This window comes from Oncorhynchus tshawytscha, linkage group LG29, assembly GCF_018296145.1.
Source record: "Oncorhynchus tshawytscha isolate Ot180627B linkage group LG29, Otsh_v2.0, whole genome shotgun sequence".
In the NCBI taxonomy this organism is placed as follows: domain Eukaryota; kingdom Metazoa; phylum Chordata; class Actinopteri; order Salmoniformes; family Salmonidae; genus Oncorhynchus; species Oncorhynchus tshawytscha.
Window position 1 is genome coordinate 15,501,039 of NC_056457.1, and position 17,470 is coordinate 15,518,508.

Here is a 17,470-nt window from a genome sequence, read left to right on the forward strand (position 1 = left end):
TACTTGCAGATCCTCTGAATGGGAGCGACCAGGTAGCCCTCCAATGGAACCTCTGTATTCTTCCTGCCCCCCAGCAACATACAGTTCTAACAGGAGCAAAGGAGACGATGTGGACATTAGTATCAGTCACCTGTTCACCTCCCCTCCGTTTGCCTTCTTTTAAACGATCAACGGGGCCATAGGCCAGGGTTGAGGGGAGATTACAGGGTAACCTCCAGGGGTTGAGGGGAGATTACAGGGTAACCTCCAGGGGTTGAGGGGAGGTTACGGGGTAACCTCCAGGGGTTGAGGGGAGGTTACGGGGTAACCTCCAGGGGTTGAGGGGAGATTACGGGGTAACCTCCAGGGGCTGAGGGGAGATTACAGGGTAACCTCCAGGGGTTGAGGGAGATTACAGGGTAACCTCCAGGGGTTGATTACAGGGTAACCTCCAGGGGTTGAGGGGAGATTACAGGGTAACCTCCAGGGGTTGAGGGAGGTTACAGGGTAACCTCCAGGGGTTGAGGGAGATTACAGGGTAACCTCCAGGGGTTGAGGGGGATTACAGGGTAACCTCCAGGGGTTGAGGGAGGTTACAGGGTAACCTCCAGGGGTTGAGGGGAGGTTACAGGGTAACCTCCAGGGGTTGAGGGAGATTACAGTGTAACCTCCAGGGGTTGAGGGAGGTTACAGGGTAATCTCCAGGGGTTGAGGGAGGTTACAGGGTAACCTCCAGGGGTTGAGGGGAGGTTACAGGGTAACCTCCAGGGGTTGAGGGGAGATTACGGGGTAACCTCCAGGGGTTGAGGGGAGATTACAGGGTAACCTCCAGGGGTTGAGGGGAGATTACAGGGTAACCTCCAGGGGTTGAGGGGAGGTTACGGGGTAACCTCCAGGGGTTGAGGGGAGGTTACGGGGTAACCTCCAGGGGTTGAGGGGAGGTTACGGGGTAACCTCCAGGGGTTGAGGGGAGATTACAGGGTAACCTCCAGGGGTTGAGGGGAGGTTACGGGGTAACCTCCAGGGGTTGAGGGGAGATTACAGGGTAACCTCCAGGGGTTGAGGGGAGATTACAGGGTAACCTCCAGGGGTTGAGGGGGTAACCTCCAGGGGTTGAGGAGGTTACGGGGTAACCTCCAGGGGTTGAGGGAGGTTACAGGGTAACCTCCAGGGTAACCTCCAGGGGTTGAGGGGAGGTTACGGGGTAACCTCCAGGGGTTGAGGGGAGGTTACGGGGTAACCTCCAGGGGTTGAGGGGAGGTTACGGGGTAACCTACAGGGGTTGAGGGGAGGTTACGGGGTAACCTACAGGGGTTGAGGGGAGATAACCCCAGGGGTTGAGGGGAGGTTACAGGGTAACCTCCAGGGGTTGAGGGGAGGTTACGGGGTAACCTCCAGGGGCTGAGGAAGGGTTACGGGGTAACCTACAGGGGCTGAGGAAGGGTTACGGGGTAACCTCCAGGGGTTGAGGGGAGGTTACGGGGTAACCTCCAGGGGTTGAGGGGAGGTTAAGGGGTAACCTCCAGGGGTTGAGGGGAGGTTACGGGGTAACCTCCAGGGGTTGAGGGAGGTTACGGGTTACCTCCGGGGGTTGAGGGGAGGTTACGGGGTAACCTCCAGGGGTTGAGGGGAGGTTACGGGGTAACCTCCAGGGGTTGAGGGGAGGTTACGGGGTAACCTCCAGGGGTTGAGGGAGGGTTACGGGGTAACCTCCAGGGGTTGAGGGGAGGTTACGGGGTAACCTCCAGGGGTTGAGGGGAGGTTAAGGGGTAACCTCCAGGGGTTGAGGGGAGGTTACGGGGTAACCTCCAGGGGTTGAGGGGAGGTTACGGGTTACCTCCGGGGGTTGAGGGGAGGTTACAAGGTAACCTCCAGGGGTTGAGGGGAGGTTACGAGGTAACCTCCAGGGGTTGAAGGGGAGGTTACGGGGTAACCTCCAGGGGTTGAGGGCAGGTTACGGGGTAACCTCCAGGGGTTAAGGGAGGTTACGGGGTAACCTCCAGGGCTTAAGGGGAGGTTACGGGGTAACCTCCAGGGCTTAAGGGGAGGTTACGGGGTAACCTCCAGGGGTTGAGGGGAGGTTACGGGGTAACCTACAGGGGTTGGGGAGTAACCTCATTCTCTTTCATTAATGGTTGTGAAATAGTGTTAAATTACATCCTTCTCACTACATAAAACACTGGACAGGCTTTCAGTCAGTGGGCCCTCCAGTAGGGCAAAGGTTGACTGGAGTTCTGGAGGTTAGGAGGGTTAGCCAAGGCTTTTAAGCCCAGAGTGGACTGGAGGTCAGGGGGGTAACCCAAGTACTATGAGCCCAGGGTTAGATGGAGGTTATGAGGGTAACACGACCCTCACGGGGCTGATGCAAGCAGCCAGGAAGGTCCCGCCGAAGCCAAGGCCATAAAACCTCCATTAAATCGCATTCAATTAAGACCACTCTAACCCCGCTGAGACACACACACCCTCTTCCTGCTGGGTTCAAAAACAACGCTCAATCATATAGAGCTCCCCTTCCACTTACAGCCGAGATGTGTGTACTTCTCATATGATCAACTACCAGAAATAGCCCTCTACAATACCACAACATGACTCTGCAGATGTATGTGGTTGAAGCTAATATGTTTTTTTTTTAGATAGAGTATCTTCCCGAAGGCGGACACTGCTGTAAGTCCCAGGGTTTTTATAGAGCTCTTGTAACAGGAGTGAATGTATGGAGTGATACGGTTGTGAAAGACTGGAGGGGTGAGAAGGAGTAGCATTACATTACCCATAAAGCCCGGAGGGATATGTGTATAGCATGGAGAACAACCTTAAACAGCACACACTGAGTTAAATGAGAGGCCGGAAAGATCACACACACACACACACACACACACACACGGTTCCTCACCAGTAAGCATGTTCTGACGGTCCTGATTTTGTTGAGTTCCAGCAGCAATCTCTGAGCTTTCTCATGGTTCCCACAGTACTCATCATAGATCTGAAAACCACTCCTCTGGAGAGAGAAAGAGAGAGAGAGACAGAAAGACAGAGAGAGAGAGAGAGAGAGAGACATAAAGACAGAGAGAGAGAGAGAGAAAGACATAAAGACAGAGAGAGAGAGAAAGACAGAGAGACAGAGAAAGGGAGAAAGACAGAGAGACAGAGAAAGGGAGTGAGAGAGAGGACATGTTGCCCTATCCTGTCATCTATCTTGATGCCACATGTATGCATCGTGACAAACCCCTCTTCCCATGACTTCACATGCTTGTAACACCCCAGTCATTCTCTGAAGGATACTGCACAGAGACATGGCCTATAAATCATCATTACTACCGAACAGCACAGTCTACACCTACTCAGATCAAACCTCGATGGGTTCTCATACTAAACCAAAATGAATGGAGGGCCACATCCTAATTTCTGATCAATGCGCATAAATAGATGCCCTATGGCAGGGGTACTCTTACCCTACGAGGTCCGGAGCCTGCAGGTTTTCTGTTCTACCTGATAATTCATTGCAAACAAGTAAATCAGTCCTTGATTAGAGGGGAACGATGAAAACATACAGTGGAACTGGCTTCAAGGTCCTGAGTTGAGTTTTTTTAGTTTTTATTTTACCTTTATTTAAGCAGGCAAGTCAGTTAAGAACAAATTCTTATTTTCAATGACGGCCTAGGAACAGTGGGTTAACTGCCTGTTCAGGGGCAGAACGACAGATTTGTACCTTGTCAGCTCAGGGGTTTGAACTTGCAACCTTCCGGTCCCTAGTCCAACGCTCTAACCACTAGGCTACCCTGTCACCCCAGTTTGAGGCCCCATTGGCATCCTATTGCCTAAATAATCTTCAGATCGATGGCATAAATCAGACTAGAGGTCTTCACGGATCCACCTGTACCCAAATGCCTGAGACCCAGTCCGGGGCCCGAGCGGGTCGGGATCCAGAATTCACAATTGTCACTGGTCTCAGGTATGTGTAATTTTAACTGACTTATCACGAAGGGCTCGTACGGATCTGAACACGACCACTGCAGTAGAGCGAGAGAGACATTTTATCACTCCTGCTACCGCTCCTGCTTCTCACCAGAGTGGAGCGTGTAGCTTGTTGTTGACCAATCATAAGTCATCAAAGTGGCAGAAGGCTACAGTCATAGAGCCTTTCTCTGTGTGGAGCAAAAGTTAGGAGATATCTTAAAAATCTAAATGGAAGACGAAATTAAAATGAAAGAATTAAAAAGTTAAAAGGAGAAGGATAGGTTACAACGACCAGGAGCGAACAGGTGGGCTGCTACTTAACATACTGAATGGAGTTGTTGTTATGGGTAAACTGTAGGATGAGAAAGCACACGCACTGCAGCCTCAGTTAGCCTAGCTAGCTAACGTTGGCTAGCTTAACTAGCTTCTGCAGGTTTGATGCAGTCAAGGCAGGTATGATGCAATCATGTTTGATGATAAACAACCTAACTATGACAGCTATTAGTCGACTAAAGCGCGAGTCGGCTTGGTTCCCCAGGCGCCAATGACGTGGATGTCGATAAAGGCAGCCCTCCGCACCCCTCTGATCCAGAGGTTAAATGAGGAAGACACATTTCAGTTGTACAACTGACTAGGTATCTCTCTTTCCCTTTCCCCTTGATTGCTGTCTCTTGTCTCTCCCTCCCTCCTCCCTGCTCACCCTGTGACTCGCTCACAGCAAGGCCCCTCCCCGCCTGCTAGAGCGGCACCTCTCTCCCTCCATCAGCTCCGGTTAATAAAAGTAGCTTAAAAAATATCTATTTTCTGCTGCTTCCCTCACCCAGATCGGACCCGGGTCTAGATCCAACCAGGTCTATATGGAACGGGTCTAGTTATCTTTGGGTCCATTCGGAAGGGGTCTCTATATAAAGAAAAAAATTGATGCATATCGGGTCCGGGTCAGAAAGCCCCAGGTCCATTTCGGAATGGGTCCAACTTTTTGGACTCATGAAGACCTCTTGTGCAGACCTCAAGAAAGGATTCGACCAATGGTGAGGATAGAACCAGCTTTGACAAGCAGGGTGTTAAGACCATGTTGAAATCAAAAACTGTTTTTCATAACTTATTCCATATTGGAACGATTAGAGCTGAGATTCTACTATGAGAACCCACTCCCACTCAGATCCCACCAGGGTTTTCCCCTCAGCTGAAGTAGAGAGAGATTTCACAATTCCTCTCTTTCTAGGAACTCTGTCTTACAGCAAGATACCTCAATCACTGAGGAGAAAGAAAGTGAGTGAGAGAGACAGAGAGAATTTGTCTGGGGCTCGAAGGGAGAGAGAAGTCACCGAACAATGGACAAGGTTTCTTTGAAATAGGTGTAATAAGCTCCAGAGAGAGAGAACAGACCACAGTAGCCTCCCTGCTGGGTAGTCTGACACAAGATCATCAGCCATGGTCATGTGAGCGACCACAGAGTCATGCAGGTTAGACTCTAAATGACTGGACTTTCACAAAACAGCCATGAGGGTGATTTCTAAAGACCATTGCTTATACCATTGATACCACATGGGTTGAGTCTGTAATGGCACCCTATTCCCTAAATAGAGAGTAGACCCAGAGAGCTCTGGTTAAAAGTGGTGCACTATATAGGGAACAGGGTGCCATTTGGAAGGTACACAAGGTCATAGGGGTGGCAGGTAGCCTAGCGTCGGGCCAGTAACCGAAAGGTGGCTGGTTCGAATCCCCAAGCCGACAAAGTGAAAGAAATGTGCCGATGTGCCATTGAGCAAGGCGATCAACCCTAATTGCTCCCGTAAGTCGCTCTAATTGAATTAAATGTAAAACAAATACATATTTAAAGTTGAAGTTGGAAGTTTACATACACCTTAGCCAAATACATTTAAACTCAGTTTTTCACAATACCTGACATTTAATCCAAGTACAAATTCTCTGTTTTAGGTCAGTTAGGATCACCACTTTATTTTAAGAATGTAAAATGTCAATAATAGTAGAGAGAATGATTTATTTCCGCTTTTATTTCTTTCATGACATTCCCAGTGGGTCAGAAGTTTACATACACAATTAGTATTTGGTAGCATTGCCTTTAAAATGTTTAACTTGGGTCAAACATTTCAGGTAGCCTTCCACAAGCTTCCCACAATAAGGTGAATTGGGTGAATTTTGTCCCATTCCTCCTGACAGAGCTGGTGTAACTGAGTCAGGTTTGTAGGCCTCCTTGCTTGCACACGATTTTTCAGTTCTGCCCAGGATTGAGGTCAGGGCTTTGTGATGGCAACTCCAATACCTTGACTTTGTTGTCCTTAAGCCATTTTGCCTCAACTTTGGAAGTATGCTTGGGGTCATTGTCAATTTGGAAGACCCATTTGCGACCAAGCTTTAACTTATATATCCACATAATTTGCCTGCCTCATGATGCCATCTAGTTTGTGAAGTGCACCAGTCCCTCCTGCAGCAAAGCACCATCGCAACATGATGCTGCCACCCCCGTGCTTCACGGTTGGGATGGTGTTCTTCGGCTTGCAAGCCTCCCCCTTTCTCCTCCAAACATAACAATGGTCATTATGGCCAAACAGTTCTATTTTTGTTTCATCAGACCAGAGGACATTTCTCCAAAAAGTATGATCTTTGTCCCCATGTACAGTATGGTGGTTGTATGGTGGTTTTGGAGCAGTGGCTTCTTCCTTGCTGAGCAGCATTTCAGGTTATGTCTATATATGACTTGTTTTACTGTGGATATAGATGCTTTTGTACCGGTTTCCTCCAGTATCTTCACAAGGTCTTTTGCTGTTGTTCTGGGATTGATTTGCACTTTTCTCACCAAAGTACATTCATCTCTAGGAGCGGTATGGCGGCTGCGTGGTCCCATGGTGTTTATACTTGCGTACTATTGTTTGTACAGATGAATGTGGAACCTTCAGGCGTTAGGAAATTGCTCTCAAGGATGAACCAGACTTGTGGAGGTCTACAATTATTTTTCTGAGGCTGATTTCTTTTGATTTTCCCATGATGTCAAGCAAAGAGGCACTGAGTTTGAAGGTAGGCCTTGAAATACATCCACAGGTATACCTCCAATTGACTCAAATGATGTCACTATCAGAAGCTTCTAAAGCCATGACATAATTTTCTGGAATTTGCCAAGCTGTTTAAAGGCACAGTCAACTTAGTGTATGTAAACTTCTGACCCACTGGAATTGTGATACAGTGAATTATAAGTGAAATAATCTGTCTGTAAACTATTGTTGGAAAAATGACTTGTGTTATGCACAAAGTAGATGTCCAACCGACGTGCCCGAAACGATAGTTTGTTAACAAGAAATTTGTGGAGTAGATGAAAAACAAGTTAATGACTCCAACCTAAGTGTATGTAAACTTCCGACTTGAACTGTAAATAAATGAAAAAACAGTTTGTCACCTGTTAAAACCCATCCCTGTCGTGGTGTCACTTTGAGGAGAACTAGCTTTGAAGAAGACCTGTTACAGGTCCTTTGTAGAATATAGTAACCCACTGAGGAGAGGGTCAACATTCAGACATCTACTCGAGATTTACGGCCTACAGAAACCTTAGATCATATAGTGGTCCATATCCCAGCTCAGCTCAGCATCAAAGAGCTAGGATAAATCTAATCTACGACAGAGGGGCTACATCAGAGCAGTATACGGCCTGCACAGGAGATAGTCAATCTGAAGTGTTGAATCTCATCTTATCTTCCTCTCTGGCCTGTACTAACACAGAGAGATTAGCCTACGCTGAAACCATGGGTAATAGGTGCAGTATGTCCCAACTTTTCCCTATGGGCCCTGGTCACCAGTAGTGCACTAGAAAATAAATAGGATGTAATTTGGGACGCAGCCAGGGAGATTAGCCGACTCGGAGAGAATGGGCCTGGTTAAGACGGGGTTTGAAACTCCTTCGCTCTCTAACTTGTTCGAGCCGCGACTCATCTAAAGCACTTTAAATTGTATTGTGACCCGGATTTTTTTTTAAAGACTGATCAACAACATTTCTGAGCTCATCTTAAGCGGCCTCCCAGATGGAATCAGACACAACCCACTGTTCGAGAATCACTGCTCTAGTCAGTGAGTGAGCTACTGTGGGTAGTGATACAAAAAAAATCATTCTTTTGTGGTTAGAAAGCACTATTCGGTCTTCATTCCTAGCATGGTTTGACAAGAGCGATACGGAGACCTGTGAGACTCACAAAGTGCAGGAAGCAGCGGCCCACTTCGTGGTGAGCGTGGGGGTCTGGCTGCAGCAGCTCTTCTACCATGGACAGGAAGTTACGGTGCACAGACAGGATTTCCTCCAGGTTAGAGAACAGCACCTAGAGGGGGACAGAATACACTGTAACACCAGGGGACAGAACACTAACATCTGGAGGGGGCACACATACAAAAACATTGACAAAACATAACCATGGAAACGTTAGGACATGAAACCCTAGCCAAGCAAGGACAAGGAGTGTGTCCAAACAGGTCAACACATACAGTATCCTTTGATCAGTATCCTGCCTTCGTGATCAGCTATCTGCTCATGAACCTGGTAGGCAAGAGAACAATGTGGAGATATTTGGACCATAAAGACCCACTCTTTTCAGTCCACTCGTCGCGAGGGAAGACGATTAGGGGAAAATACAACGTTTTAAATATTTTGGGGCACGACAGACGAGAGAGAAAGAGAGCGAGAGAGAACGAGCGCATTTTGCCTGGGGCTCGGAGGGAGACAGAAGTCACAGAACAACGGATGAGGTTTCTTTGAAATAGTCCCAGACTTGACTTCATCTTATAATTCTAGAGTTGAGAGAGGAAATTAGCATTTGTGAAAACACTGGAAAGGGAGACAATTGTTCACGGAGAGACATTTTATATGCTCTGTCATATGGAACGCTGTACTTAGCCTTTATGTGGGATTGTGTTATTTTGTGCTTTCATGTAATTTATGTGGCAATGCTTAAGCACAAAGTAATGGTCTGATTGTGGATGGGGAGGGGGGCCTATAGTGCCTATGGTGGACTGCCCTAACTTAAGGGGGAAGAGGACTATGCACTCTGTGGGTGCGACAGTATACAACGCCCAAGAGACCGAAATTGAAAGCCTGTACCTGACATGATTCTTACATCAAGCAGTATATGGAATCATATTTGTATCCGTTCTGTATCTTCTCCACTCTGGAGTGTTCCAGTACAGTAAGGGTCTATGGCAAATTGGAGCAGGACAGCTGTTAGTTAGCAACAACCAAGACATTCTAGAACCCTGACCTCCGTCTGACCTTGTTCCCCCAGACTCCTCCCCTGCCCCCCAGTGTTCTCACAGCATGTTCCAAAACACAGGACACAGGAACACGTAGGCCCTCCTCCGCCAATGCATGTTTAACTTCCAGAATAAGCAAAGCCCACAGAGTGGAGTCTGACCCTAAATAACATTATACTCTCTATATATAGTGCACTTTGAGTTGCAAAGGGAGGGTAAATGTTCTAACTGCATTACAGTACCAGAATGTTGGTATCTCATGCAATCTATCACAGGACATCAAGTGGCCCTATTGGGTATTTCATATTATCACAGGTGTCTGTGACGTCCTTCTGTGTGGCCTAATCGTATCTAAAATATATGAAATAACTCAATAAAATGTGAAGGACTAAGCTGTAAAACATGATCCTAAACATAAACCGTCAACATAGCGAATACCATTGGTGTTTAATATGAGGGTTTCAGCATGAAATATCCTTTATATTTCTTTACACACATATTTATTTGATGTCAATATGTTTCTGTTGACAATGTTTTGGCGTCACACTGGTGGCAGTTGTGAACACAGTCAATAGTTGGAAGAGTTGCAGAGTTAACTGAAAATAATGCCAGTGTTGATTAGATGCTGTTTTCATGAATTAGGCTATTTTCTCTTGACCCATATGTTCTATCTACTAGAAACTCATGGACAATATGGAGGCAGATATAATAAATGAATACTAAATATTACTCTTTTTTTAAATGATGTATTCAATATTCAATTACCAAAGTTACAATAGATTGCCATAGATTATCTGTTAATTAACAAAATTACTGAAGATTCCGGTAACTTTGGTATACTACCGGTATCTTTGCAACCCTAAGTGCACTACTTTTGGCCAGAGCCCTGCACCCATATAGGCTCTGGTCAAAAGTAGTGCACGGTAGGGAATAGGATGCCATTTGGGACACATGCAGATAGACAAGGACCATCCCAACAGCGACGACACATCCTTTATTGTCCCACTCCCTCACGCAGCCGGAATCATTTATACAAATAGATTACATTTACAGCTGCTTCCTGTATATGCCTGGGCCTTAGTAGCTATTTTTTTTCCTCATTCAGAAGAAACATCTATTTTGGGTTGAAAGAGTCCCTCAAACTAGAGACGTTGAGTTTTATTTGGATTCCGGCTGTAATTTCCGGCCTTTTATTGGATAACGTTATGAAAACAAGGTTTATACTCAGCCACACAGCTAAAAGGACTCATTCTTCTGACATTCCACTCACATTTCTACACAGATCTTGATTACACAGTCATTAAGTAACTACTAGATTAAGTCATTATGATGTAATCACCAGGCTAAACTAATAAAGACTCACCTTAACGGTTTCCTCTGTGACGTTCTTGTCGATCTTCGTGGCTGCATACTGGTTGAGGCGGTGGAGAAACACCTGAGTAGAAGAGAAAAATAAAATATTATTTTTAACTCCCTCCAAGATTAGATTACATTTGGCGCGTGATGGTTTCTTCTTAGAGTGTGCCAGTTTAACATCGCACGTCCGCGTCCCAAATGCCACCCTATTCCCTGTATAGTGCACTACTTTTGACCAGGGTCCATGTGGGAATAGGGTGTCATTTGGGACACAGGCCAAGGTAAAGAACAGAGTCCCCTTCCCTTCTTGTACTGCTTACAGCTGCAACACTCTGCAGAGTGCCAGTGCAAGTTGCTAACCATCAGAATGGTCACCTGATCCATGTGGCTCACTTCATAAATGCAGTGCATGAACTTTCAAAGGAGGTCACAATCATGATCGCTGGGGGAGGAGGTGGGGGCGGCTATTCAGTGTGAATTTTGATGGATGAGAATGGTTAGGGTTCTGACTTTCTCCAGTTCGCTTAGGATCCTGGTTCCCGAAACCATTTTCATGCAACGGGTACCAGGCAACTTTAAAGCTTTGGGCCTTTTTTTAGGCCCACCAAATGAATTAAAACTATTTCTCAAGCCAGAACCAAGTCTTAAATCACAACCAAGGAAGACTTTGGCATTTGGGAAACACTGCCTGCCTTGAGCTGTAGGCTACACTTCAAGTAGAAGGAGACAGACATATAACTACAACAACTCACAAGAAAAGGAAAAAGACAGCCAGTAGGAAAAAACAGATTTCTGCCTTCTGTTAAGAGAGGATGTGTTCCAAATGACACCCTATTCCCCTATGGGCCCTGGTAAAAACGAGTGCACTATAAAGTGAACAGGGTGCCATTTGAGATGATTCCATAAGTGTTGAAAACCCAACACATCAACGATATGGCACACTCAATTAGAGAGATGATAATGTCCTCAAATCACGTCACGAATGCTGGGCGAGCGATGATGAAAGTAAATCCGAGCAAATCATATCTCAAAGAGAAATCTCTTAGTTCAAAAGAAAGGCACAGGCTTTTCATACTCTCAAGTCTTAACTCCACCCAATGCCATTGTGCGTTCACACATTAAGAATGACTCACGTTTCTCATTCCGCGAGCGCTCATATTGTGCTGTCAAATATGAGTAACTGAGCTCAGCAAGAGGCGAGAAACTTTCCCTGCCATTACATCAGCTGCACAGACATCCATTCCATGTTCCACCATGTGGCCTCTGCTTTAACAATATTCTGCCACATATTCCCTGAAAGTCGACTCAAGACACTTTACTGGTAATCAGGACAATGTCATGATGTGTCAAGCCTTCCAAAAACACCTCCATGGGGTATACACTAGTTGCCTGGTTAAAATAACAGACCATGTGGGTCTGTGTGTCAGCCAGGCAAACGGACTAGAGGTTCCATAAACAAAGGAGTGATGATCCTGCTTGTGAGTGCAGTGAGTGAGGGGGGGTCGAAGGGGAGAAAGTGAGGGAGGTCAGCGTACAGCCTGCCCTTCGCAGTGACACGTTGACAGGACAGAGGAGGCTGTGTCGGAGAGATGATCCTGCAGTCAGGAGACCCAGGCAGTGTCCCACATGACAACCTATTCCCGTTATAGTGCACTACTTTTGACCAGAGCCCTAGGGAATAGGGTGACCTGTTCACTGTGATTATTATTATTTGCCCCTTCTGGTCATTTATGAACATTTGAACATCTTGGCCATGTTCTATAAAATCTCCACCCCGCACAGCCAGAAGAGGACTGGCCACCCCTCATAGCCTCGTTCCTCTCTAGGTTTCTTCCTAGGTTTTGGCCTTTCTAGGGAGTTTTTCCTAGCCACCGTGCTTCTACACCTGCATTGCTTGCTGTTTGGGGTTTTAGGCTGGGTTTCTGTACAGCACTTTGAGATATTAGCTGATGTAAGAAGGGCTATATAAATACATTTGATTTGATTTGCCATTTGGGACACAAGCGGAGGTCAAGCCCGGAGCCCATGCAGGGTTAGGTCTAGGAGGAAAGGTCAGGAGGAAAGGTCAGGAGGAGAGACAGACAACAGGACACGACCCCCCTTTAATCACCTCATGACTCACACTACCCAGTACTATACCACACAAAAACGACAACATCCAAAGCAACAACACAGGGAATAGGGTGCCATTTGGGATACAAGCCATATTCTCACACTTAAAGACTGGCAGGTAAAGATACCATGTCCATGAGTCTAGCATGCAGTCTAACTGGACAAACAGTTAGTGCTCATTAGGTTCCTGTAATGCCGTCTGTCGTTTAGAGGACCATAGACAGCCTGGACGACCTAAAAAGACCACACACACACCGCACCGGGCTGCTGTACTACCTGCTGGTGGCCGTCTGTCTGACTGCAGACATTTCCGTGCGATTCTACATGTACAATTGGTTTGCACTCAGTTTGCAAATTACTGCCGGCACTCTGTTTTGAGGTGCGAAGTACTTTCGGCCGGCAAATGCTATTGGTGTGCCTGAGCCGTAAGGGAACGTCCCAAATGGCACCCTATTCCCTATATAGTGCGCTACTACCCTACCCTATGGGCCCTGGTCAAAAGAAGTGCACTATATAGGGAGGGAATCGGGTGTTCATCTTGGGGGCAATCTGACTGATAAGACATAACTCATGTAAACAACTTCTGTAGACAAACTTAATGACCATATAAAGCCAAAGCATTTCCTGTTAGAACTGCTCCAACGGAATGTTGATGACACTATCAACACAGACATGCTTTTATAGCTCCTAGTCTACTGGGCAGATGTATGGAGTCTAGTTTGTACATAGTCCTGACAATGCACTGACGCACCACGGCAAATGTTATTCAATTCAACTGGTTTCAGTCGGCAGTAATTTGCAAACTGAGGGGGGTGTAACTCTGAAGGGTGGTTTCCCCGACACAGAATCTCCATTTAAAATCTTTATTTAGTCCAGGATGACTAGACAGTGTGTTCCGGGAAACTGCCCCTGTGTGTTTTTAAGGGTCTTGGTGTCCCACCTACGAAGCAAACTATGGGAGGCACTTAGGCTAGGAAACACTTATGAGAAAAGTCTTGCCACTCTTAAACAAACTAAGGGTTAAATTACATAGATTTTAAAGGCCTAGACTTTTAAACACCTCAGCAATTGAAATGGCCGAGTCGACTACGAGACAGCACAGCACAACAGCTCTGCTCTCAGCTCTGCTCTCCACACGAGGAAGAAAGACGAAAACTGCGTCCCAAATATCACCTTATACCCTACATAGTGCACTATTTCTGACCCGGGCTCTGGACAAAAGTAGTGCATTATGTAGGGAATAGGGTGCCATTTGAGACAACCTGGATAATTGAATGTGTGCTGGTGGATGGAGATGGAAAGGACTAAATAGTCAGTCTCTTTGTGGAAGCGCTCCTCCACGCTAATTACCATTCTGTAGCTGTCGTCTGGTAGACTCACTGAGGAGAGGCTGACTAGCATTAGCATCTCATTAGCAAGTCTAATGTGTTTGTGTGTGTGTGTCGGTGTGTGTGTGGGTCTAATCTGTAGCTACACACACGAACGTAGTCGTCGTCTACAGGCGATCGCATTCGTCTGACAGGGACGGGAGATGGAGAGATGTTTCGGTGAGAAAGCGGCGTTCATTTACATCAAGATGAGGTTCCAGGTCATCAAAGTACGACTTAAGAGACAGTCTCGGCTAATTATAAAGCCGAGATATGTTTATTTGTGAGGAAAGGCAGAACCTTTTTACATCTAAAGTGTACATCTTGTCATTAAAGTATGACAGAGAGCATAATCGTGAAACCTTGTTACTCAGTTTTTTTTGAGAAGTCTAATTATAATTGATACTTTCACTTTATATTCTGTAGACGCTAATTAGGATTTATCCACTGCTTCTGGTGGCTTATGTAGAGAGAGATAGATTGTGATGAAACACTGGCAGTACAGATGCTTATCAAACAGCCTATAACTAGACAGAAGAAAACATCAAACTTGCTGAGTAGTAGACAATGCAGTTCTAAATCTGATCTATGCAAGTTAAACAACATCCGAGTGTATCGGGGGGAAAAAACTACTTCTCTGGTTTAAAATGGCCTATGTGGCATCGATTGTCCAAAACATGTATTCTACTGTCAAAATGTACAACAAATTGTAAATAGGATAATTTCGAAATAAAGTCTGTATCGTCCAAAACAGAGATTTGCAAGATGTTATGAATCTAGGGGACATAACAGTTTCTTGGGTTTGGGTTTATTTCAATCCTGCCCACAGCTGGCAGCACACAACCCGATCGTAATGCCCAACACATGGGTGCGGAACTGATCGTGGTATATTTGGTTTAACTTTGGATCTCTCTATGGGGCAAGTTAGGGACCATCAGTAAATTACACAACGTACATGGGACAATATTTGTACATTTCAATAGGTCCAAATGTCAATGACTTAAAAACCTCAAACCAACTATAAATTGTGGAAATTCAAATACAAATATTGAAGTATTTAATGAGAAAACTAAAAGGTGTGCAACATGAAAATATTGTCCCATTTACATTATGTAATGTATTGACGGTCCCTAACTAGCCCCACAGATGGGCTTTCCAAAGTTAAACCAAAATTGTCACATTCGCACATCAGCAGATTGAATCCAATAAGTTGGCTAGTTTGCTAGCTATCCTAGGCTACTTCCAGACAAGACCTGGTTAGACTGTTTCAAGTTATCTAGACGGGTGAGTGACTAACTGTACTGTTCTGGAAGAGTGAATGTACAAACACTGCCCATGTGCGAACACACACACACACACACACGACACCAACATCAAAACACGCCTCCAAAACCCGCATTTCCTAATGAGGAGGATAGAAACCGTCAGTTCCTCTTCAACAGTGTTTTTTTCCTCAGGAAGATAAAGAAGACTTGTGCTTGTCAACGAAATGGCTGCATCACTAAAGGGAACGGCCCACTGCTGCTATACCTCACTCTCAAACCAAGGTGCATTAATTGAAGGGGGGGGGGGATCTGATGAAGGCCACAGGCCATCATGATGGCTTTTAACTATAATCAGTTTTAACAGTTTTCCACTGTCCTCCCAGAGTTGCTGAATTTCTTCCTCAATGTAAGCTGCATCACTAACTCACAATGGACTGGGGCTTGGGTTAACCACACCAAGGGACCATGGTTGAGCCAGCCTAGCATCACACCAGTCACAAAGGACTGGGGCTTGGGTTAACCACACCAAGGGACCATGGTTGAGCCAGCCTAGCATCACACCAGTCACAATGGACTGGGGCTTGGGTTAACCACACCAAGGGACCATGGTTGAGCCAGCCTAGCATCACACCAGTCACAATGGACTGGGGCTTGAGCCAGTTAACCACACCAAGGGACCATGGTTGAGCCAGCCTAGCATCACACCAGTCACAAAGGACTGGGGCTTGGGTTAACCACACCAAGGGACCATGGTTGAGCCAGCCTAGCATCACACCAGTCACAAAGGACTGGGGCTTGGGTTAACCACACCAAGGGACCATGGTTGAGCCAGCCTAGCATCACACCAGTCACAATGGACTGGGGCTTGGGTTAACCACACCAAGGGACCATGGTTGAGCCAGCCTAGCATCACACCAGTCACAATGGACTGGGGCTTGGGTTAACCACACCAAGGGACCATGGTTGAGCCAGCCTAGCATCACACCAGTCACAATGGACTGGGGCTTGGGTTAACCAGACCAAGAGACCATGGTTGAGCCAGCCTAGCATCACACCAGTCACAATGGACTGGGGCTTGGGTTAACCACACCAAGGGACCATGGTTGAGCCAGCCTAGCATCACACCAGTCACAAAGGACTCAGGATCAGACGCATGCAGCCCAGTGATAGGGAACACATGTCCACATATCCTGCACTGTCTGTCTCGAACTCTCTAATCCTCGTATTCATTAGCCAATGGCCGCTCCACTCCCAGGAGACACAGTGTTCTCCAGAAGCGGATGTCTTTCTGCAGGAAACCACTGTGTCTGGGAAAGGAACCGACCTGACCGCCGATCAAAAGCATACGTTATAACGGCTCCTCTACGGGACAGATGGCACCCTATTCCCTTTATAATCTACCACTTTGTGCACTATGTAGGGAGTAAGGTGCTATATGGGACTCAGCCCATGCCTATGGTTATGTGACCGCAGTCAAGGGACTGTCAGACGGGTAGACGTTCTCAATAAATACTCAAATACCAGGATGTAAGGGGACTTCCAGAGATATTCTTTACAAGAGTCTGTCTCGAGGTTCCATTTGAAGGAGGTTCCTTTAGTTCAATAGACCACATCTGGTTTGATTTTTGAGCAGAACCCGTTCCTTGGGGATGCACCCCAAATGGCATCCTATTCAGTGCACTACTTTTGACCAGTGCCCAAAGACCTCTGGTCAGAAGTAGTGAACTATGTAGGGTATATGGTGTAATTTGGGACGTATAGGCCATGGGCTCCATAGATGAGCTACAATAAGGTAAAGGTGAACTAAGGAGACAAACAGGGATATGCTGTACTTTCCATGGGCAACATTCTAGAAAAGTCAGAGGTCCCGTAAAAAACTACAAAAGGATGATTATATTTGTATCAGTACCTAATAGAGATGCTGTAATGGTAGTACTTTCTGATAGTACAATACACTGTACTCTATCAGAACCACTAGGATATCCACAAAGACCAGAAAACACTGTTTTCAATGTAATACATCAAACAGTTACTTTACTTTTGCACACTCCCCCCCTCAACAGTTTTAACCTACATTGCGCTAACAGATGTTGAGGGTAGCTTTGTACTTGACTCAAACTCATTTCTGCAACATGGGACCTTTTACATGTCTTTTTTCTAAAACTATTTGCAGCATTATTGTGTTCT

At 46.2% G+C, this 17,470-nt stretch overlaps 1 protein-coding gene across 2 annotated transcripts in view; it reads right to left on the reverse strand.

Moving 5' to 3' along the window:
* Positions 1–17,470, reverse strand: part of prex2 (phosphatidylinositol-3,4,5-trisphosphate-dependent Rac exchange factor 2) — a 230,805-nt gene that overhangs the window by 184,608 nt on the left and 28,727 nt on the right. For both annotated transcript variants that reach the window (XM_042308946.1, XM_042308947.1), the window contains exons 2-5: positions 10,547–10,618; positions 8,136–8,258; positions 2,870–2,974; positions 1–86 (exon numbers count right to left, since the gene is read on the reverse strand). The exon at positions 1–86 is cut by the window's left edge and continues 16 nt beyond it. In XM_042308946.1, coding sequence (XP_042164880.1) covers positions 1–86; positions 2,870–2,974; positions 8,136–8,258; positions 10,547–10,618 — 386 coding nt within the window. The remainder of the gene's footprint in view (positions 87–2,869; positions 2,975–8,135; positions 8,259–10,546; positions 10,619–17,470) is intronic.